This window comes from Microchirus variegatus (assembly GCF_963457635.1).
Source record: "Microchirus variegatus genome assembly, chromosome: 18".
Taxonomy (NCBI): Eukaryota; Metazoa; Chordata; class Actinopteri; order Pleuronectiformes; family Soleidae; genus Microchirus; species Microchirus variegatus.
Genome location: NC_139819.1, coordinates 9,303,335 through 9,328,412, shown reverse-complemented (window position 1 = coordinate 9,328,412; position 25,078 = coordinate 9,303,335). Strand labels below are relative to the sequence as shown.

The 25,078-nt window shown below is 40.3% G+C and overlaps 1 protein-coding gene across 1 annotated transcript in view; it reads right to left on the bottom strand.

The window, feature by feature from the left end:
- Positions 1-25,078, bottom strand: part of ntrk2a (neurotrophic tyrosine kinase, receptor, type 2a) — a gene marked incomplete at both ends in the record, with an annotated part of 74,768 nt that overhangs the window by 32,947 nt on the left and 16,743 nt on the right. Inside the window, 5 exons of the mRNA XM_083904387.1 lie at positions 22,399-22,498; positions 22,604-22,641; positions 23,995-24,222; positions 24,308-24,379; positions 24,482-24,614. Coding sequence (XP_083760513.1) covers positions 22,399-22,498; positions 22,604-22,641; positions 23,995-24,222; positions 24,308-24,379; positions 24,482-24,614 — 571 coding nt within the window. The remainder of the gene's footprint in view (positions 1-22,398; positions 22,499-22,603; positions 22,642-23,994; positions 24,223-24,307; positions 24,380-24,481; positions 24,615-25,078) is intronic.

Sequence of the window (25,078 nt, the reverse complement as noted above, 5' to 3'; positions counted from 1 at the left end):
GATGAGACATGAGGCAGAGGGGGAGAATGGCTAACGGAGAGGAAAGTACAGAGAATTGGTGGGATGGATAAAGTAGGTGGGTAAAATTTCCTCTACACTGCAGTTAGATAAACATCTATATGAATCTGCCTCCACAAGCCAAAAATCCCTCCCCTCTTTGTCCTGATACAGAGGCCTATCATATTCCCCTGTCTCTGTACTATCCACTGTTAAAAATAGACGTTTCCTCTTCTCCTCATCTCCACGCATGTGTCTTCCACCCCGCTTTCGTTCCTCATCCTCTTGTTTTTTTTTTGTTTTTTTCCTCCACATCCTCCTCTCTTCACACACACTGGAAGACCAATACTCCCGACGCAAAGAACCTCTGAGGAGGTCAGAGGTGTGAAAGTGAAGGAGAGAAGTGATCAATAAAATAGATAAAATTAACTTTTGAACAAACCACGGTTGCATTTTTAATTCCTGCACGGAAAGAAAAAGCTGAATTTTTAACGTTGCAGCATGTCAACATTTGGAAAGTGCCATAATTTTAGTCTTTGAGACGAAATGATCACCTGAACATGGAGGCATTCGTGGTGTTTCTGCAATGTGGTGAACCACAGCTCAGTAATAGTTTGTGACCGAGTTTTCTTAACACTAACACTGTGATTTCACGCGTTGGTTTGTTTTATGGATGTAAAACAGATGCTTTTCGTGACTAAACCCTACCACGTTCATAACCAGAAAATGATGATCGTTTCCTAATTTCTGCTCAAAAACAATTAACACACTATCATGAATCTTGAACTTGCACGAGTATCTGTAGTTTGCAGGCGCTTTAACAACGTGTACAGATCCTTATGAGCGTGCGGTACAAAAGAAACAGCCTTGACTTCACATAACTGGTGGCTACAGTTATGAGAAGCACCTGAGAAAATAAAAAGAGGATTTGTATGTGGCATTCATTTCAAAATCCAGAGTGGCCACATATTTAGGTGGTTTAATTTATTTGTGTTCCCGATAGATAAAGGAATACCGAGTACAAAACGTGGACGACACGCTGAAAAGCTTTTGCCCTTTCAGTTTGAAAAAGACACATTAACACACACGTGACACACCAACAAATGAATGGTTTTATTGAAAAGGAAACTTTCCTCTAAAGAAGGAAATATCTTTTTCAAATGAGCCCTTTGAACAATTGTACAGAATAGCTTCTTAAACGCAGCTTTAATGTCGCAATACACAGATTATGGATGTGGATCAAGGCCAGAAGTCAGTTCAGATATGTTGTTTGGAACCTGACTGCAGAGAGGTATAATAAGTGACTTAAATGTTCTGGTAAAAATGTGTGGGTGAAGCTTTACCACTGCTGATGGACACATGATAAAAATGAGGTATGATAATGGTCACTTGATAACAATTTAGTTAAAAAAACAAAAAAACAATAAGACTGTGAAACATACATACAAAGTAAATTAAAAGGACAAAATAAGATAAAACATTAAAAAAAAAAACACATTCGCTTCCAGTTCATAAATCTATTGTACCATTACAGTGTTAGCATTTTCAACCTTTTCCAATAAATCTTATGTGTGATTCACAGTGGTCAAACAAGCATGTATGTACATGAGAATAACTGTGTGCAAAAAAACAAAACAAAGAAGCTTAAATGCTATAACAAGCAGAAAGGAACTGTAGTGAGTAATGCTGCAAGCAAATAATAATTACCTGAAATTAAGGCAGAGTAATATGGTCAAAAGGGTCTTATTATTTATTCATTTCTATTTATTTATTTTTTTAAATCTCTAATTAGTCAATATTGATAGTAATTGTGATACGAACTTATTAATGATTGATTTGAAACTAAAAAAAATAGTGGTTTAGCGCATTACGCGTTTCCATGACTGACCGGAAAAAGACGCACGTGGCGTCATGTTTACGTGACTTGTTAAAATGAGTCTCTAAAATAACGCTAAACTTTAAAAACAGAGGCACACATACGCAGTACACAGGTACGCTGCTTATTTGTAGTGCAGTTCTTTTCGTTTAATAAACGGACCGCCAGCAAACGGCGCTAAAGGAGCTAACTGGTAAACGGTGCCTGGACTCCGGTGCCGCGGCACGTAAACATGCCGTCACAAGCGTCTTTTTACGGTCAGTCGTCATGGAAACGCGTCATGCGTTATTGTGCGTTAACGTTGACGCCATTAACTGCAGTTAACGTGCCCAGCGCTCAAAACAACTCACACATAAATCACCACTGGGTTGCGTTAATTGTTTTGTACTTTTATAGTCTAAAAACAAATAACAACTTTTGTTTCATAAATGTATTTTGTTACCGCATTTTCAAGCATTCTTCACTCTGATGTTTCTGAATTAATGGTCTCTAATTAGCACTTTGCCACGTTCATTTTTTTTGTTCCGCTTTTTAAAGCCCCAAATGGATTGTTATAAGGGACTTCATTCTAATTATGAGAACTCAATTTAATTGTAAATGCACAAATGAACAAAACCTTCTAAATAAAAAAAATGCAAATGTTCAATCAATCACAACTCCCAGTTTGCTGCCGGTTCCCAAACTCTCCAATTTAATTGAGTCTCACACTGCAAAGGCTTCACAGAGCTGTGGGAGTTTATCTCCAGTGCTACACTAACCATTTCCTTGGGAAAAAACACACAAATACTATTAAAAGTAGTTTGAAAGTCACTGTAACAGTAAAGAAGTAAACCTTTAAGGTGAATTATAAGTCAAATATAAACACAATATACAGTTTAAACAGCTAGAACGCTACAGTATGGTCAATAAGACCACTTGAAATGTGGATTTTTATGCATCAGTGAAAGTGCACAGGCCTCCTTTTTTCTTAGTTATTAATGGATGCAGACATGAATCAAGTGTACACTCTTAAGATAATGCAATTTAAAAGCATCAGTTATCTGAAAACATAAGATGGCGCCTTTATTATTTTTTTTCCTTATTAAATTTGCTGACCAGTTTGGTTGTCTGAGGTTTTGCGATAAACACGTTTTTTTTTGTTTTACTCTATTAAACTGTGATATCTTCTCTAACACCACTCAAAGTGTCTGCATTTTCACTCCACGGAAAAAAAAACTCAATATTCAAATCAAATATTCCGTGCGCATCTACCCTGACCTCAATCTCAGCCAACGCCATCTGTGAGGTAAAATGTTACCTTTGTGGACACGGCGTGCATATGTGATGCACTTAAGCACATGACACGTGCATGTAATTATTAATTTATGTATACTGTTTGTGGGTGTGAGCACATAATGTAACAGAGATGTTCCATCACTGTGACTGTATATGTGGAACGTGGCTTTAAAACATGACAGGGAAACAGGACAGCCAAAACTGTTAATGTTATTATACATGTACAGCATATATGTATGCATGTGTATTACTGTAGAGAAACGTTCCTGCATGACTGCATCTGTTGTTCAGATAAGACGGCTGGGTGGAGGGCAACCAAAGAGACGTTCATTGTCAGCGTCAGGGTGTGCCTGTACTGACAGATTGAACAGTATGTTTGCTGATAAGTTACAGATAGGTTCAACATCTTGTACTGTTAAAAACAAAAAAGAAATCCATCTATGATTTATATGTAGTAGGGCTGAACAATTAATCAACATTTTATCGATATCGCAATACGACAAAGCCCCAGGACATGGGGAAAAAAAGACTGATTTGTGGCGACGAATCAGCAATATTCTCAAAGCCCTGACATTGCGTTAGCAAGAAGCATTTAAACAGAATAATATGGCACATTTCCCCTAGCTTGACTTGTCTTGCCTCCGCATAGCACGGTTATTTTGCGTTCCACTAGCGATAGCGACTTATTAGTGCCTACTGCAAAGCGAGCTGAGGCGATGCTATGCGTGACGTCGCCAGACTGCCGGTCACTGATTGGTCAGAGTGTCGTCACAGGAATTTAAGTCCGCCACAAGAATCAAGCCGAACAGTGCCGTAGACTGTAGATCAGTTAAAAAGGCTTAACAATCCTATAAACCTGGGATTATCTCCAACAATTACCAAAGATATGTCTTAAATCTCCTTATTGAATCTCATATTCATATTCATAATATTACATCGAAAACAACTGCTTTACAAGTCACTAGTCACTCGTTTGTGTGACGCGTCAGGGCAGTTTCATGCAGCCGTGCAATTATGACTCCGCCCACTTTGAGGAGGTACTATTTTGTAGTGGAAAACTAAACTAAACCGCGCCATACTGAGGCGAGGCGAGCTGGTGCCATAGGTGGAAAAGGGGCTTTAGAGCAAGGTTACTTTACAGGTAGCAACTCAACCCCTCCCACAGCAGCGGATACAAATCCTGATGGGGATAACTACCTTGGCATGACACTTGCAATGCCAGCCTTTCGAGAATGTCTTTGTAACTCATTTCCAACCTAAAATAAATCATACTATCTCTGTCCATCCCAAATTTTCAGCCCTCTTTTTTCCACAAGAATGTAAATAATGTCATTAATTTCGTGCCCACATACCTATTTCCTGGTCATGTCTGGGGTTTCGTACAATACAGTTTGCTGCAGTATTCAAATCACTGGCGCAATATGTCTTAAAGCCAAAATGTGTGAAAAAATTACCATTTTAGATTTAACCTTGTCCTGACCTATACACATCATATTCTACAGCTTGGTTTCTCACAGATCTGCACAAAAATATCACACAGTAATCATTTTAAATATGTTATTCAAATGAAAATGATAATGCCAATCATATCGAGACTTAATAGCAAGTTCATTCAAAATAGATCTACAGAGCTGTTGAAAAACTCTCTCTGTTTCGTGGCGGAAGTGTGGGATGTTTCGACCTGTGTGGTGCTGAATACCTGCACAACTAATTTAATGCTTATGCTGCAGTTTGACAGCAAACTGCCTTCCTCTCTAATGACCTTTATTACTTGCAGATTCGCGCTGTGCAGCTGTATGAAGGAATGTTGTGAACTGGTCTTCAGCACGCGGGGTCTGCATGGCGCGTGCACAAAATCAGCTGCAGTTTGTCGAGAGAGGGTTCAGCGGAGGTAGGAGGGAAGATGTAGGTTAATGGCTGTTTTCTGCTCCTCTCGTCTGAATGATTCATCCTCTGTGAGGCTTTTATGTGTCTCTGAAGAATCTTTTTTGATTGGATGATCAGGCTGCTGTGTCCCAGAGCTCTACCTGGCTCTTCTACCTTGAAAAATTAATAATGAGCCCGAACCTGACCTCTATATTTTCCACTACACAGTTGTAGCACGGCTCAAGTCTCCATGGTTTGGGTGGTACCATAGTACTGTCTCAACATGGTGCAGAGTTTTCTTACTACGGCTGCACGAAAATGCCTTGATCACAAACTAGTCACAAGCAAAGCAGTTATTTTTCGGTGTACTGAAGCATTAGAATCAATTCTGTGATGCAGCTGAAAATCACTGTTTTTGGCAGTGCTGGCGCTAAATACACCAGACTCCTCTGTTAAATATCAAGATTTTAGATATTTTCTTGCTAAATGTTGTAGATTACAGCTCCCATAGAGTGGTCCTATCGCATACATGTGAGTTATGGAGGTCTACTTCCATACATTAACTTGTTTTTATGGTCAAAATCTCCTAGTTGCTGCAAACCAGCCAATAGAAATCTCTCCTCACTGAAGCTCTCGTCAGCCGCGCTGTTTCAGACCAAAATCTCATCCCCAGACGACAGAACTGTGTTGTGATTGGCCAGCCAACGAGAGCTTTCCCAACTGTCTTGTGATTGGCCAGGTACCTGGAAGTGACGTAATTAGCACGTCAGCTCTCGGAAGCACAGCTCCCCCTCTGGAATGGTGGATGCACTGCTACTCATTATGAAAACATTGTTAAATGGCTTCTGCTGGTTTCGAAACGAAGGTAATGGCGCAGATGCACACCAAAAACAGGGTTAATTGGAACTTCCGGTCTATGGGAGCTTTAACGCATGTTTTCAGGATTTTTACGTCTTTTTAACTGATCCATAGTTCAACATTGTTCAGTTTGTTTCCTGTGTCGGATATCGTGAACATGACTCTTCCAGTGACGACTCTCTGACCAATCAGTCCAGCAGCCTGTTGACATCACATGCGCAAGTACTCCAAAAATACCTCGTCATATCGCTAATGGAAAAGCGTGTAGTCGAGCCGAGCTACAACTGTGTAGTGGAAAAGTGCGGTGTGTGTGTGTGTTTGTGTGCCAGTGGGGGTGGAGGTAAGTATGGGTGTGTTGTGACCTCCCCACAGAGCCCACTTCTTTCATTCGCATTGATTGATGTGTGGATGCCCCTCTCCTTCACCGTCTGCCATTTCCCTGCTCCTGTTTTCTCCCCACTCTCTCTCTCTCGCTCTTACTCTTATGAACACATTATGTCGCACGCACATAAACACAGTACATCTTTCTCTCTCAGTCTCCCGTGTGTCCATCTCCTTTAGCGTGAGACCACCTCCACTGGGATGTTCTGAAATAACACACAGCCTGAAGGGAAAAACAAAAAAACTTAAAAAATGGTAACAAAACCCAAAACAACTGTAAGGGAAGAAAACAACAGAAATGTAAAAAATGATAATAATGAACTGTAAAATAATAACAACAATAATAATAACAGAAAATAATTTTTAAAAAATGCATTTGTTGGAGAGGTCCAGTTATTTGAAGTGTCAGTACCATGGACAATTTAGTATACAAATTAGTGTGTTGTACATACTTTCTAGATTAGAACATCTGATATTAGAAGAGAGAGGTTTAGTAAATTAGTCATGCTCTTCACACTTTGTATAATTACCCTATATCAGAAAGCACACAGCTCTGTTTCATGTTTTTTGTGTGACACCTGTGCGAGCCGAGCACGATTCATAAACGATAACCAGCTGCATGTTTCTTTATAAAGATACATGTGGTACGTGACGGTAGGAACTGTGCCAGCCAAACATCACGGCCTCATGTGTGCTCAGGGTCTCATTAGAGACAGACATACTGCTACACAGCATGTTTAGTAAAGCTATTTTTATACCAACACCTTCTACGCTTATTGAAAAGTAATTATAAGTAACTCTAGGAAATGAAGTATGCTAAATGTGGTCGCAGTGCCGTTGCCGGTGTGTTGTTGAGAGAACAAGTGTGTTTAGATTTGGTATTTAAGCTGTACTATAAAGACCATAGTGTAAGCACTTTATGATTTTTTTTAGCTTTTCTTTAACCCTTTAACACTGAGCGTATCGCAGATGACACGTTTGAGCAAGCACCCTTTGCGTTACCGTAATTATGCGACAGTTTGTGCTATTGGAAAAAAAAGGTTTGAGAAGCTGCATGTGGAAGTGCTGTTGCAGGAAGCTGGCGAATCAGCATCTTTGTCACCAGAAATGGTAAAAGTTGGAAAAAAAATGCCTGTACATAGTTTTCTATTTTTAAATATCTTACATATACATCACATATTGTTAATACACTATTTTACCATGCCATAAATTGTAAATAACTGCCAGATATTGAAAGTTATTCTGGAAAAATGGACAAAAGCACTTAGTCACAGGACAAAAAAATTCCAGATGAATATTTTGAGGCACGGATGTTGAAGGGTTAAGCTGTGTTTCTATCATGGTACAGTACAGTATGGTTTGGAACGGTAAAACCCTCGGTCGGGCTTGTGTTTTCGACTGAGAACAGTGCCTTTACTTGGTGGGCGGCTCTTTATTTTTCTCTACAAGACGTCAAACTGCAGGCATTGAGGAAACACCTGTCAATCAGCTGACTGTTGTGGGTTTAGCTCAGCCCAGTACAGTACCATTACTCTGGAATCCCAAGAGAAGTGAACCGGTAAATAGAATGGTTGGGGCCAGTTATTTAATGGAACCAAACCACATAGTGGAAACACACGCCATTAGTTACACCACCAATACATAAAAAAATCTTTCTGGAGTGATCCCAGCTCTATATACCCTGTCCTCTCCTGCTGGCCAGAGCATAGTAGACTCAGATTGAGTTTAATATCACAGTAACAGAAAACATGCTTATTATTTTATACCCTGTCCCTGCTGCTGCTGCTGCTGCTGCAGGTCTGGGGGAAGAAGAAGGATGTGTAATTAGGGAGCGAGCACAGTGGAAATAAAGGCAGACCGAGGAAGTAACGGCTGAGACGTTTGTCAGTGCAGGAATGTAAAGGAGAAAACCATCCGAGGCGGCTGACACTTTATGATAGAAGACGGGCTGAGGGTGAGCCAAGAACAACAGCCTGCTTTCCCCCTTAAGCTGGCTTTGCCATTTTCTGTTTTGTGGACAAGGTCGCAGTTTGGCAGCAGACTAAAACTAAGCCGGACAAAAAACAACAACAACAAATGTATCAATAATACTCACTTTACAACCACTAGAGTGTGACTGTGAAGACAATAAGCCCCACAGTTTGCTGCTGCTGAGGAAAGCTTCTTTGAGATTTCCTTGCTCTGCCGCTGTCATAGAATCACCTCATAACAATCCACCAGGGACCGTTCTGAGAACTCTCATTTGTACCTGGACTATAAAACACAATGATTCAGCTGAATGCTCGTGTTTGTGAACAGTGGAAGTTTAGTGGATTAACCGTTCCCGCACACAGCAGAGGACTTGAACATCAGAAGGGGTTTATTAGTATCACAGACGCTTCCATGTGATGGTTTATGCATTTAGCCAAAACTGGATCAGGGCCCAACTTCTCCGCTGCAGAAGTACCTTGATCGGGCGAGGAAATGACTGCTCTAACATGCTTCTGTGTGTCAAAGCAGCATTGCCACCCTGACTCACTGTCACAGTTTCATACTGAAAACGTCAACGTCACTTCTGGCTGCTAATCAGTGTGAGTCCTTGTAGGAAGGAGAGAGAAATCCTTCTCTTCCTATGACTCACTTCATAACCAAAGCCAGTAAAATGGGGCAAAATATGTCTCAGCTTGAGGCCTAACGCTGCAGTGATGAACTGCAGCTTTACGACTGGACGTCTTTTGTCTGTTCGGGTATAGACTGCTGACCTTTGTCAGTGGCAGGTGCTGCTTCATGTGTGTGTGTGTGGTGATTCACTTCTGTTACAGATACAGCCGTAGTGACAATGATTTGGTTTTAGTTTTTGGAGCAGAGCGGGGTTGGCAATGACGCAGGTTGCCGTGACAACAGCATGCAACGGGCAACAGAAGTCGACCGTGTTGTGCTGCAGACCTTCTGACTGCACACACACAATACAAGAACATTTTCCGTGTATATCTCTCACACATAATCACTTTTTCTCTTTCATATCACACACACACACAGTTTCCGTAAATTCAGGGGACAGTAAAATGGACTCACATTAATTTCCTGGAGACTTACTCTAACCTTAACCATACATACTACTGGCCTAATTGACCCTAACCTCAACCTTAAAACACATCATCACCTTAAAATGTAGTTATTTACATTATGGCTTTTTGGCCGTATAAAGTCCCCATAATGTGACTGTGTAAACAGATTTAGGTCCCGCAACACCTGGACACAGGTGTGTAACCACTTAATATCTAACCCTATCCTTTAACCTGACCACAATTCAAATCTTAACCCTTAAACCTGAGCTTCTGCCTCATTATGACCCAATTTTAACAAGATCTCTGGGACTTTGAAGAAAAATATACTCATTAACATATTAACTAATAATGAAGAGTAGCATTCAATAATAATAAATAATCAGTTTCAATGCTGTCCATGGTTTTTTACAGGATACATGTGTGTAATACAGCACTTTATCGCTCTTAATGTATTTAGCGATGAAGATTACTCCGTTACACACAAACACACACACACTTTTCATGCACTCTGTGTACCATCTGTTAAATCAGCACATTTCTGAACATACTGTACATTTGTGTTGTTCCTCCTGCCTCAGCTTCAGTCTGATTGTGTGTGTGTGTGTGTGTGTGTGTGTGTGTGTGTGTGTGTGTGTGTGTGTGTGTGTGTGTGTGTGTGTGTGTGTGTGTGTGTGTGTGTGTGTGTGTGTGTGTGTGTGTGTGTGTGTGTGTGTGTGTGTGTGTGTGTGTGTGTGTGTGTGTGTGTGTGTGTGTGTGTGTGTGTGTGTGTGTGTGTGTGTGTGTGTGTGTGTGTGTGTGTGTGTGTGTGTGTTTTCTCATGTCAGCTAAGAAAAGAGCTGGACAGCTCAGCAAAATTCGTTGGTCTTGGCAACATGGGCTGGACCTCAGGAAGTGCTGTTGTAAATCCAACTGGCTAACATACAGTACGAGTTGTTGTTCTGAAAGTGAAGAGGAGCTCGCTCGTCAGACATGAGCAAACACATTTTGTCACATTTTCTTTCATTCACTTTGTCTCGCACACACACAGAGAGAGTCTGGTTCCCATGACTTCAGATGATGTTACATTAACTTACATTCATTTCCTGTAGACTTACTCTAAGCCATAACTACTACTGGCCTAAAAACCTAACGTCATCCTAACCATTGCAACATGTCGTCAACTTAAAATGTATTCATTTACATTATGGGAGTGAACAGTCTTGTAACATATTCTTTTAATCTGAATTTAAATCTGTGTAGAATAATCTATTATTTAAAATGGTACAATTAGAATATGTGTAGTGATAGTTATCACTAGAGTGTTTGCTCTGTGACATGGTTTCATCGGTCTCAGGGCTCTGACAGTATATGTATATATATATATATGTGTGTGTATATATGTATATGTGTATATATACACATATACATATATATGTACACACACAGGTAAAACTTTCACTTTCGATATTATTATTATTTCGTTATATAACCGTTTAGGAATTACGGTACTGAGAAGCTGACGTCTCAAACTTGTGACACTTGTGTTAGTGAATCTTGTCTGTGATCGGACGGTCGTTTCGCAGAAGTCTCGATGGCTACCGTAATCACCGTAATAAAGTATGGGCTCTGTTTCGCTGCTTTCCGGTATCCATCCATCCATCTCCTCTACATGAAGGTCGGACAGGATGCTGCGCCAATCTCCGCTGACGGAATTTGAATTTTCTAGACATCACAAACTTTCTAGGAGTTATAAGTACGCATGCCAAATCCGGTCGGTAACGGAAGGTTAAAATCTCTTTTAAAAACTGCTTTCTGTTTGCCTTGGAGACGACGTGAGTCTGCACTTTGCGGCTGAGATGTTGTCTACACACGTCTTTTATGTTTTTATGTATTTAATTACTGCTGTACAGCACTTTGGTCGACTGCTGTTGGTTTTTTTTAAATGTACCTTATAAATAAATTGGATTGGATTGGATTGCCATTTACAGTTTGTCAATGAATAATGGGCCAAGACACTTAACCGCCAAGTCGCTCCCGATGGCTGTGCTGGCAGCATGTGTCACTTATAAGTCACTTTGGAAGAAATCAGCCATATGCACTTCTCACATGCTTTTGAGGCGACGTAGGAAATTTGGCGAAGAGATGACATCGCACAAAAGACGTACTTCGTGCGATCATTGCTTGCGCTGCTTGTTTTTTTTTCCAGGCGTATCGTCTTCCTACTACCTCTCGGTTTGACCGAGTCAGTGAAAAATACTCAGCAAATTGTTTGTGTTGGCTATGGACCATGGGGCTGGACATCAATAAACTATGGCCTGATTTGACTGATTTGAAAACGGCAACAAATACTTCTGTTGGCGTTCTTCTGACCAAGGCATATTCAGGCGCAAACGTGCTAGCGGAGGGAAAAACAAACAAAGAAATCATCCGTGATTGACAGTCCTGCCTCTAACATACAAATAAAACGAGACAGAGGGCTTACTGTCTCCTCCTTTCTCACATTTTTTACTCTCTTCTCTGAAGCGCTGATTGCTTTTATTTCGTCTCTCCATCAACCGCACATCTATTTTACACTATCACTCATATGCCTTGCAACACACACGCACACATTTGCACAGCTATCCTTTTAAGGACTCACATTGACATACATAACCTAACCACAATTCAAATCTTAGCCCTTAACTTAACCAGTTCCTCAAAAATCAGATTAGGGCCATGTTTTGGACTACTTGTCCTAACAAGGAGTTTATGTCATTAAATATGTCCTAAAGAGGAAACACATACACACACACACACACTGCAGAGCAGAGCTGCTGACCTTAGCATTCAGCAGTGATGGGAAGGCAGGACCAAGAAGACTGAGGCATCCTGGCTCAGTCTGGACAGGCGAGCAAAGCAATCAATTAATCCATCAATACCCCTCTATCTGTTGTAGTGCTGTTTTCAATCTCTCTCTCTCTTTTGTGCAGAGATGCACAAATACACAACCCTAAAGCAGCCAGATGCAACGTTAATGGAATCCAATACAAAAGAATAGAAAGCTTGGTTGTAATTTTATATAATAATAATTAAAAAAACAACGAGATCAGGATAAACTGCCACATTTTTAACTTGATGTGTTTAGACGCCGATCGATAGCTGCGGCCTCATTAACATAGACCTTATCATAAAGACATCTATGCTGTCAGGGAAAAAAAGCCACATTGATGCCAACGTGTGCACACTTTGTGGCAGCTGTGACCTTTTACTGAGAAGAACCTGCCTGGCTTTGGAAAACATGACACCGTCTGAGGAAAAACCTGCAATCACACACTGTCCACGTGTGCACGTACACTTCAAGCGTTCACAGCGCGGTTGGTTGAATCCTAACGACGCGTTACTTTGTGTACTCGGATTATTAATATAATGAATAATGATCACAGCAATTTATTGATATTTGATAACGATGACTTCTGCTGACCTGATTTCCACAAGAAATTAAAAGGATAATGTGCTTGAAATCAAAGAAATTGACATTTTGTGCTTGTCACTATTGATCAAACTCAGCTTTTAAACATGCACAACCAGTAATACAAGCTTAGTAAGGAGTTATAATACCTTATTAAGATAAATATGGACTGGAACACATAAAAATATTGTATGCATTGCCTTAATTTTAGAAATTTAATGTCAGCTACTCTTAAAACTGATAAAACAGTTTGGTATAAATGTGCAGCCACAGAGAAGCATATGGTGTGCACTATATTAAAAGTACAACAGCTACTGAAACTGTTGTGTTGTCTTATGTAAAACAAGGCACTGCCATATATAGTTAATACTTTATCATTAAACTGCTGTTTTTCATGTAAACATTGGCAGAGCCTCTAAACTAAAAGGTTTTTCACTTATTTCTTCCGCTCCCACACAAACCATCATCTAGTTCATTTGTATTTATTGGAAACGGTGCCACCAAATATTAACTGGCCAAAAGAATGGTAATATTATTTTATTACTTTCCAATCATCCAAGCACTCATTTTGTTGCATACTGTAGTGACATTTATCTAGTGATTACATGATGGACCAAAACATTATTTCTTGTCCGATCTATGCTCGGAGCCAAAGTATCATCTGAAAATATGATTACACATTTCTTTATGTCTTTTAATAAAATCACAGCTGCCGCCAGACGAGCTAAACTCCCAGACTTATGTATCGGCAGTGTCCTAAACATGGAGGTAAATATGTAAACTGTGCATGTGCTGAGTAAGCTGTATGATCCCCTAGCTTCCCTTATATGCATTTAAGGTCCATTTATGTTGTATCTGCTTATCAATTTGAAAAAGTAATCACATTTTAAACTCCCTTGTACGTATATTTCAAAATGGGAACATGTTTGAGATGATATGGCTGCGCTGTAATTATTTCATTTGTGCCGCTCACAAATTGTGCATATACATAATGTTCTGTTCCCACACGGCACTCCCAGTTTCTACTATCTAATTCTTCCCCCTCTGTTCCCTCGCTGTTCGCAAAAGGTCAAGCTGAAGACAGGAACTGATGTGGCTGCACAATGGACTCTCTGACAGATATGAGATTAGAGAGAGAGAGAGAGAGAAATACCAGTGGATGGTCACTGCCAATTCACTGTCCACCAACACACTTCTCCATGAAGACTTTTGATTGCCTTATTTCACACATGGGCGCTTTCATATTATCTTAAAATAGTAAGATGATCATGTGGAGTTTTTTTTTTAATTGTATTAATCCCAGTAGGAAAGTTCCTTTTCTGCATTTAAATAAATAAATGGTCTGTATTTAAATAGCACTTTTCTAGTCTTGATGACCACTCATAACTGCTTAACTCTACAGTTTTTGTCTGCAACAATTTTCTATCGCTTATCTTATACCCATTCTCATACCCACTGTCTCTTGCCCAGGGACACATCTTAGACTTGTGGAGCTGGGAATTGAACCACAACCTTCCTCTTCCACTGAGCCTACCGTCGCCCCATGTATCCCATCCTCTACTAGAAGTATTTAGCGCCCGGGTAGAAATGGGGGTTCCTTGCTCAGGAGTGACCCAGCCCTTTGACCTAGTAGGGACCAGGTTTATTATAGTTAACAAAAACTATGACTAAAACTAGAAGTGAAACAATAATTTAGTTAACTGAAATTAAAATTAAAATTAAAATTAAAAAGAAAGAAAAAAACTAAATAAAAACTACAATGGACAAAGAAAACTGAATCTAAAAATAAAACTAAACTGAATTGTAGATAAATACAGCTTTGTGTGGAATACAGACCATTTGAATGTCTACTTTTGAAGGTCTACAAGTCAAGGCTTTCTCTTATTACCAGAAAAAACTAAGACTAAAACTAAATAAAAACTAACCTGAAACGAAATAAAAATAACAACTAATGAACATTTCAAAACTATAATAACCTTGGTGGGGACTCAAACTGGCAACCCTCCCATTACGAGCTAACTTCCCTTTCCACTTGCCCATGCGCTGCCCCAACCTTGTTGTTGTTCATTCAACAAGCGTCCTTGTTCTGTGCATTTCAAGTAAAAAAAAAATCCAGCAGACATAACACAACCCAAAACTACGGCACATTATCCTATTTTTTCCCTCCGTTCCATTTGATGAGCTTAAGAAAACTGTGACAGCACAGTGAGCGGTGTGTTTGTTCAATTAGAAGCAAGAATAATTAACATCGCTGCTATTAGAGCACTCGTCGTCACGGCTGTGTCGTCTAACAGGCTTAAGGCATTAATGATCTCCCACATTCTGTGCGTTATCAAACCCGCTTTTCAGGACAATTCTGCGATAACCTACAAGGGGAAAAATGGCAATCGTGGAAGTGCACACACTTTTCCACTAAAATGTGAAATTATACAGCGATAACAAGTAAAATCAATGGTAAAACTGTGGCAGGCAGCACAGTGAGTGGTGTGTTTGTCCAATTTGGTGCAACAATAATTAATGTCCCCGCAATCATTATTACGAGTGAACTGTCTAATAGATTTAAGAAATATATTGATCTCCAAATTTCTCTGAATTCCCTAAAGTATCTCATTAAAAGTGTGCACGTGCATGCACAAAGCGGCGCGATGCTGCGATAACCCAAAGGCACATCTTAGTCTTGGAAGTGCGCAGACAAGGTCTTCAGGCAACGTATCACTTTGGAAAAAGAGCAGCCTTGGTTTTCAGAGCGCTTCAAACGAGCCCTGCCCTCAGGATCTGCCAAAGGCGTTTCGACTTGTATGATTCCTCCAGCTCGAAGCGTCAGAATTTGAAAACAAACAAAATTGCTCCTTGTGTTCCGGGAGACAAAGTGAAATAAGAAACACAACTATGACGCCTTCTAACATGGGCACTATGGCCTAATCAAGCATGGTGGTACAAGGATAAATACAAGGATAACTTTAAAATACTCTTCTACAGCATTAAATAGAACTGAAACTATAATTAATTAAAACGTGGGTTTATTTCTGTTGCTCCAGCAATTTGTTCTTCTCTCTTTCCGCTGCGTACAACCTTTATTTGTTGTAGTCATAATGCCATTTTTGTAATTATTTTCCTATTCAGACGGGGGGGGGGGGGACAAACACTGTCAAATTACAAATCTCAAGGCTTCAAAAACAGTGTCACAGATTCTTATCTGGGAACATGAGGAAAAGCCTCGATCTTTCCCTTGACCCTAACCACATTCATAACTCATGCACGTCTGCAAACAAGTAAATAAACAACTTCATTTTGGTTCAGAAACGCAAGTATCTGTGGATATCTGTCCAGTGACTGTATACCGAAAAACTACTTGGTCATAAATGCTAATATTGTTTTCTTATTTGGTATATCTGAAATACACATGATCTATCCATCTACTTTAACCTTCCATCATCTTTGTCAGTTACACTTTAATTACAGTTTCTTTTACTCAGTCTGCATATCTTGATTATTTTCTCCATTCAGCTCCATAATGGGGGAAAAAACTGCACAGCAATTCAGTTACCTGTAGTTTGAATGCAAGTGCTGCAGTGACTCAGCGTAATAGCTTCAGGCCGTTTACCTCAAATAACCGACTGACCTGCAAACAAGACGTTACACTCGCTAAATTACAAACAACAACTTTTGGCATGGCAGGCGTCGTTCAAACGCCCAGACCAACTGACCTTTAACGTGTCCTTGGACGTGACGTATTATTGTTGTCGTTCGCTGTTGTTGGAGCTCACAGATGCCAGACATGCTGTTGTCTGTCCCTCCAAACTATAATAATTAAAACGACAGGACGGATTGCCCATGAAATTTCGCCCAGACATTTTGCCAATAAAACCACCATCTCTGTGGGTTGACATATTTATTTCCTTAAAGGACGACTAGAAGTTAAACCAGAAGTTACAGATTACAGATTTGCACTGTTGTAAGTCGATATTGACGACATTATGTGAAGTTTGAATACCTAATACCACTAAAAGGCACTGGATGTGACTGGAAAAGTTCTAAATTCTGATCTTTTTTTGTACTGATCTGGATCTTGCTACTTATCATACATCTAATGGCAGACCTGTAAAATGCCCTTTTCCTTTTATTATTCAACTCACTCGCTTCGTGCGCTTAGATTTTGGAGGGTGAGCTGTGGTCATCAAAATCTCAAGAGCTGGATTTACATGTTGCACTTTTCTGCAGAGAGATGATGACGATGATGATGATGATGGAGAAGAAGGAGGAGGAGGAGGAGGTGGTGTGTGCACTGAGCATGCTCTCTGGTGCCTCAGGCCGACAGTGGAGCTGTGCTGACCTTGAAGGTGTCATATCGATCGATCGGCACTGAGTAGCTGTGTGTGTGTGTGTGTGTGTGTGTGAGAGAGAGAGAGAGGGAGAGATGGAGGCGTGCAACTCTGCCAAACAAGGAGAAAACTGAAACCCGCACTAATGATGAATCATTGATAAGTGGAAAAGATAGAAATATCTCCCTCCATGTCTTTCTTTGTCTCACTTTTTGTTCTAGTTCACTTTTTTAACTCTCTCTCTGCATTTCTCACCCATTTCTTTCCAAATCCATAAAAAATATATTTTTTACCCTCTCTCTACTACTCTACGAAGGTTTCACTTTCAGTCACTCTTTTTTTCTCTCCCGCCATCTTGACATTTCTGTCTCTCTCCCGTATCAGAACTCGGGGCTTCATAAATCACACTTCCAGTCTCTTTAAAGGTAGTTTGACGGCACGTAGGGACGCTGTGCACGGCATTTTGTCAGATGTGCTTTCCCTCCACAGCCAGTTCGGGAGGGTCATTAAGTGTCATTTTATGGAACCTGTTCTTCCAAAAGGGCCTATTTCAGCTCCCCTGCTCACCTTTATTTCCATGATGTCTCAGGCTCTGGGGGTGGGGGGGGGGGTTAATTTATGCAGTGAAGAACATTTGGGCAAATATTTAGCCGTTTTTGTGTGTATTTGGCAGAATATGATAACCCAGTTCGGTGTAGTAGTTGGCACGCTTTCCTTTGCGGCAATAAGACTTGGGTTTGTGACCCAGTCGGAACAAGGGCTTTTGTGCATGTAGTTTGAGTTACTCATTGAATCGAGGAATAATCGATAGAATACTCGATTACAAAAAGATTCGATAGCTGCAGCCCTAGCAAGCTACATTAAATCTGCTAACATCAATGTTTACATTAGCGTGTGCCGGAAGCACTTGCAACTGGATGCTTTGAGCTCAGATGCTGAATCATTGAGGACTTGCCGTTGTGGTACGCCAGTTGTCGTTTACAGTGGTTACGCAAGCTACACCATGTTGGCTTTTTATTTAAGCGTGAAATGGTCCCAAACTTTGGACATTTTCTGCCTTTTACGAGCTGTTTCACTCTCCATCTCCGCCATCGCGCCAGCTGAAATCCGGATGTGCGTTGTCCAAAAATGTATTTTGTAATCGAGTTACTCGAATCATTCGAGTAATCGTTGCAGCCCTAGTTATTTGTCTCTGTGTCCCTGTGATGGACTGGCGAACTGTCCAGGGTGTACCCTGCCTTCCACCCTGTCAACTGTAGAAGATGAGTGAGTGATGTTCTACATGTTCAGATCGCTCATGCAAATTATTTTCAACAAGACTTGAGTTGAAGACTTGACTAACATCTCGGTTTTGTCCATGCATGTCATAGTTTGCTAGCACTTGAGTTTCTCGAGATGACCATCGTCATGAGCCCGATCTGTGGTAAACGGGAGTCATCCGCGATACAAATGTTGTTAGGTGAAATGTAGGAGCCTCTGTGTGGTATTTTAGGCCCACACTCAGACGATTGGTTCTTCCTCCTGAGGGAGACAACAGAGTCTCACCAAACCTGATTTGTTTTCTCTCCGAGAATGGAAGGCTGTATTGATCAGATGGGTTTAGACTAATTTATGAGCTGCTTGCATCTTAAACAACACTGACAAGGAGCAAAGGAACTAAAGTTGCTTGGGAGAATTTACCTTTCCTTGTCTCAAAAACCCTGCAATGATCCTGTAACATTTAAAGCTGCAAATAAATCGTGTACTTTGTGACTCTGCTGTGTGCCTGAAAGCCATGCCCGAAAGATATAAAACATTTATCACAGCAAAGTCTTTGGCTTTGACTTTACGACAAAGGCTGTACAAGTTTTAACATATCCGCAGCAAATGCAAGCAATGGAGACCAGTATATCATACATGAATATTCTACAGTCCCTCTCTAAACACTTGCTTTTCATCTTGTTAATGTGACATTTAACCCTGTGTGGTTCAAACTAAATAACACACGCAACAATAGATGACAGGTATCCAATCCTCTGTACGTCAAGAAGCAGTGAGGTGATCATGAGACAGTCACTATTGGCGCTTTTCCACTATACAGTACCAGTGAGACTTGAATCGCCACAGCTCGACTGCTCAACGTGGGCGGAGTCATCATAGCACGGCTGCATGAAACTGCCGTGACGTTATTTTCAGTGTACTGAATCATTAGACTCAGTTAAACAAATAGATTTGTTCACAGAATCATTCACTACGTACTGCTGACACAGTCACTTTCCTTGCTAAATATTGGAGATTAACACATGTTGTCAGGATTTTTAAGACTTTTTAACTGGTCTACAGTTTGGTATTGAACGGTTTGATTCTTGTGTTGGACGTCGTCCTTCTGACTCTTCCAGGGACAAAACTCTGTGACCAATCAGTGGCTGACAGTCTGTTGACATCACTTTTTACTATGGTTTCAGCTCACTTGGAACCTCACCAGAGCAGGTGCTAAAAAAAAGTACCAGGTCCTAGGTACCAGATTCCATCCCTAATGGAAAAGCAAGAAAAACCAAGTAGAGTCAAGTCGTGCTGGAACTGTGTAGTGGAAAAGCGCTCTATGACACACTATCGTCAGCAGCCCTTGCTGTATCCATGCATGTGTCTGTAAATTGCATGGATTAGCCCAACACTGACTGCATTATAATCCAGCTGAGGTGGACTTTAGTTGCCATTCCAGCCTCAAGACTTTTTGGAGACATTAACAATGAGTACAAGTGTTGTTGTTGCTGCAACTCTGACTCTCTGTCTGACTCTGCACTCTATACTGACGCCACTATCTCTCAGTATCTGTCAACACACTCGCCCGAGTGTCAACACGCTGCAGGGCATATATACACCTGGATGTATAAGGAGGACTTGGAGAGGATGTTGTTGGTGGAAGGAGAGGAGAAGAAGATGAAGGGCAAAACTGTAATATGACCTAACTTTCTCAAACAGAAGTGCGTACATGTGCAAAAAACAAAACATACATGCATATAAATAGGCACATATGGGGGGGCACACGTGAAAACTGAGACATAATTTCCTCCAGAGTCACCTTATTCACCTCTCTGAGAGAAAGAAGACACCACCCACACACACACAATGTATATACTAGCTGCTCCATCTGTCTTCGACTCCTCCTCTCTGAGGGGCCATAAATCAATCAATGCCAAAATACTGCACCTCAAGACTCGCACATAGAAACACACACACACACACACACACACTTAGTAATATACATTTATTGATTTTGTGTCTACATTTGCATTTCCTTTTTCTTAGTCTCTTTTTGTCATTTGAATGTCAAATGCAAACACTGTTAAGTGCTGCCGTAATGTCGTTTATTCATTCATTAATGTGTAATTGTTTTGCAAATAATCTGAGGTGGAATTTAACTGTAATTTAATCTGCTCTCACTATGGGCAGGATGTACTACAGTGTCAGTGCCCTTTATAGACCATTAAAGGTCCCATATTATACCCTATTTCTCCAAGTTAAACTAGTTCCCTGGTGTCCTACTGATCATGTCTGACATGCTTGGGTCAAGGGTGAAGCACCACAGCAGTTCAATCACCCTGCCAAAACAGCCCTGTTCAGAACACTCGGTTTAGTAGTATCTCTTTTAAAACAAAAAAAGTAAAACAAAACTTAAAGGACAGGAAATGACATCAGCCACAGAGGCTACTGGGAGCTAACAGTAGTTACCATTTGGAAAAGGGATCCTTTGCAGGCTCTAGCAGGCACATTGCCGTCATATATAACATGTATCCACTGGACAGATAAATCCTCTGAGGCTGTAAGTTTGTGTAGAACTCTGTGCTGCACTGTGGAGCCAAGAATAGAACAAGAATAGAACTTTTCGGATACCGTTGCCCTCCCCAGCACTCTCGCATGTTTTACGGACAAAGCGGAGTTCCGTGAGAGGAACAATTCCAGGAATTTAGGGTCTTGTGACGTCCCAGTGAGCACGGAAGTCAACATAGCGTTTTTTTATCTCCTGTACTTAGACTGAGGAGGACCACAAAAACATGAGTGAGTCATCTTTTTTTCACACTTTGCCGAATGAGTCCCAAATTTAAGTATTCAAATGATTAAAAAGTTGATTTGGCATAATATGGGATCTTTAATAATCACACTGTGGAGCTTAAAACGTGGCATGCAAGTGCAAAAAGAACTCTAATATATGACTTTATGGGGGGTACAGTGGAAAACATTTGTCTGTGACGTGGGATCCGCCTCTTTTAAGGCAGGTGTAATTTAGGTAGTGTATTTAATTGTACATGCCTATATAGGAAACGAAAGAATGGCAGCAGTCATCCAAGCGTGACACAGAAACAAGGCAAGTAAGATGAGCTGAGCTGAGGATTTTCATCACAATGTCGATTGCTGCTGCAGTCACATTTTTCTGGACAAACCAGCCTCATATGGTTAATATAAGCTGCACTGGCAAATATGGTTACAGCGTTGATGTGCACGGATTATAGTGGCACGATTGATACAGCCAACATAAAATGAAGGGCACAGTACTATACACACTTAACTGCACTTGAGCCTGTGTCGATAAAATATGAACAATTCACAGTTCTATGGCAGCAGAACCATTGTTAGGGTGGAAATTGTGAGTTGTTATTATTATTATTATTATTATTATTATTATTAGTTCACCAAGGTTGGAAAACTATCAGATATGTGACAAAAGGAAGAAAACGAGTATGTCAGTATGTTAAACTGCAGCTATTACAGAAGTAAAAAAATAATAATAACAAATGTGTGTGGATGAGTGCGTGTCAGATTAGTAAGCATGCATGTTATTAATTAACCAGCAGCACTGAGACCTAATCGTTCTCCATCACATGGCAGCTGTTTGCATCTGAACACGACAGATTCATGGACACGTGGTGGCGGTTTGTGTATTTACATGTGATAAATATGACATTATGCAACATAAATATGCATTAACACATCTAAAGTATCGTACTGTAACTTCCCATCGACAAAAACATTACCACATAAAAGTCTGTATACGTGCTCTGTTTGCACACTGATATGATCGCAGTGGCCACAGGGCAAGGAAAAGTATTTTTATACGACAATTAACCCTTTATGTGATTTAAACCATAAACTTATATACTGAAAAAACATTTTTAAATTTAAACTTACTTCAATTTGGGTATAACTAATTTCTTAAGTTGACCAAAGTGTACCAATTGTTTGTATCCATGAATCTATCCATGTTAGACTTCCATTTGGAGATGCAAACATCCAAAAAGCAATGTTTTTTTCCCCCTCATCCAACCGCAGGGTGGATGATCACGGAGACAACACACAATTCCCGATTCTTACCTTTGATGCCAAACTTGGAGTTTCCTCCAAACTTGAGAATAACCAGCATCAGCAGGAAACCGGTGAAGGCGACAGCCGCGATGCCCACCACCACGTACACCTGCGCAATCACAGAGCAGAGGCATAAACTTTACAGTTCAGCACGGGAGTTTCTGGACAAATAAATAAAGGACAAGAAAAACAAGTGCAGTGAAACGTGACTTACAGCAACTCTGTCCTCGGGAGGATTGACTGGAGGACCATCTATGCAGGAAGCAGAGGGAAGAACAATAAGAGAATGTGACCACTGAAGGTCAAGGTATCCGGTGTAATATAACATACATGGCTTTCTGAGGGGGTAAATGTAGCTCAGACTGCTTTGGAGCTTTAGAATAATTGTACCTCGCATTCACAGATACACCCAACACTTAAATAACACCCAAAAAATGTGTAATAAATTGATTATACATGGGGTTTGTTTGCTTTGTATTTCCAAAATTCCAGTGCTCTTCAACACTAAATCATTATAGAACCATATCTCGTGTTGCGATCTTGATTCTTTCTTTCCGTTTTCATGTGCCAGCATGGTGAGGGCTTAAGCTAAGCTCTAGTTCGATGGAGCACAGAAAACTGGTTTGGGTTAAAGAAACATCAGGTTCAGGTCACGAGGAAAAGGAAACGGATACAGTATATTGATTGTGAAACTTCGTAAAAGGCAGAAATATTTTGGCCCGAAGCTCAGCGATTTGTCTCAGTCAAAACTTTCATGCAGCTTCATGAGTCAGCAGTTAACTACAAAAACCATCCAGGCAACATCAACAACAACTCACAAGAGTTTCCACGGCAACTGCCACATTTATCAATGGGCTGTGCTGCAGGCTAAGGTGAAGCAAGGCTGAGTAAACGTTCAATTAAAGGTACAGTGTGTAACATTTTGTAGGATTTACCGGCAGAAAGTGAATATACTACTGATAAGTATGCTTTAAAAACTCAAAGCTTTTGCTTTTTGTAGCTTTAAAATTAAATTTTACATGTATTTAGGCAAGGACTTTGCTTTCCAAAGGCTGCCATTTCTGTACGATACATAAACCTGGCCAAAGACTCACCACTAGATGTCACTATTTTTTACACACTGGACCTTTAATGAAACTGTGGTGCTTGGTGATTGGCAGTGTGTAAACAGAGGGTGTGGCTGTACCTGTGATTAGATCTGCTGAAGCGAGACGTTGTTGGAGGAAGACGCACACGAAAAACGCACACACAAAAAACACAATAAGTATCGAAACATAACAAATTAGTTGTGAGCACACAAAGCAACAGGCAACATATATTCACCACACACAACTTTATAGTGTATAATGCTCCCTGTAGCAGACATTTTTGTAAAATATGCCTTAAAATAACAAAACATTACTGTTATAACATACAATACACACATTTTATACCTAAAATGTTAGATATTTACATATTTAATTTGAGTTATGTGTGGTTTTTACTCACCGTAATAGGACGGCTCAGTTACACCTTCTGACCAAAAACAAAATAATAGTTTATTACTCATGTAACAAACTGATTTATTAACCAATGATTTATTAATGTAAAGATGTTTTAACTCACCAGTCCAGGGCTCATGCATGAAGTGAGCTTCCACCTCCTTTTCGTCCGACCCGTATTTATTTTTTGCGACCAGTCTGTACCTCCCGTTGTTGATGTGCGTGGGACTGTCCAGCTGCAGGCAGCCATGGTACTCCCTCTCCGTCATGTCGTGGATCCTGGTCAAGATGTAGCGCCCCTCCGTCACCGACACGCCGTTCCGGAACCATTTTAACTCTGGCTTTGGGTTCCCTGGGAAACCATTTTTGTTGGGTCTTTACATTAAAAATCCATGAACAGTACAGTATCACATGAAGAATTTCACGCCATTTTGTACCTGCCACACTGAAAGGGATGCACCAGTGATGGTCTGGGATTGCATCACTGAGCTTCGTAATTCTGGGAGGAACTGATGACGAGATGCAAATAGACAGGACACGTTATAAGAGATACAGCTACAACAAAAACGGTTTGACGTGATGTTCGTATGAATTACACAGTGGCAACGTACAAAGTATATCCAGCAGCAGAGACGATTCTCTCTCTCCGACGACGTTCTCAGCCGTGCAGCTGATCTTGCTGTTGTGGTCCATCCACGACAGGTTGGAAAGTCGCATTACCGAATTCTGGCCCGATGTCTCAATCTATGTGTGTACACACATGGAAAACAATGTTATAAATATAATATAATGTAATATAACTGCAAATAGCCCAAAAAGTAGTACTACTAAATCGCAAACACACTTTACAGTACATTGACAATTATGCTCATAGTGTGGTAAAAATGTCATTATAGGGTAGTGATATTATGTTACTATCATCTTATTTATATAATAATCATAAAGTAATGGCAATAAAAAGGGGTATGAGTCATAAGGGAGAATACATTTCAACATTACAATAAAGTAATTACCAAAATTGAGGGAGTTTCACTGATTGTAACCAAGTAAAGTGTATTACTGTAATATTATCTCCTTATTACCTCACTATTACCATTGTTATTATCAAAATGGGAGGTAATGGTAATACCATGATACAACCAAAAATATTACCATGATGTTATTTAAGTATAATGTGAAGTGTTACTCAATCAGTTTGCATTTTACTG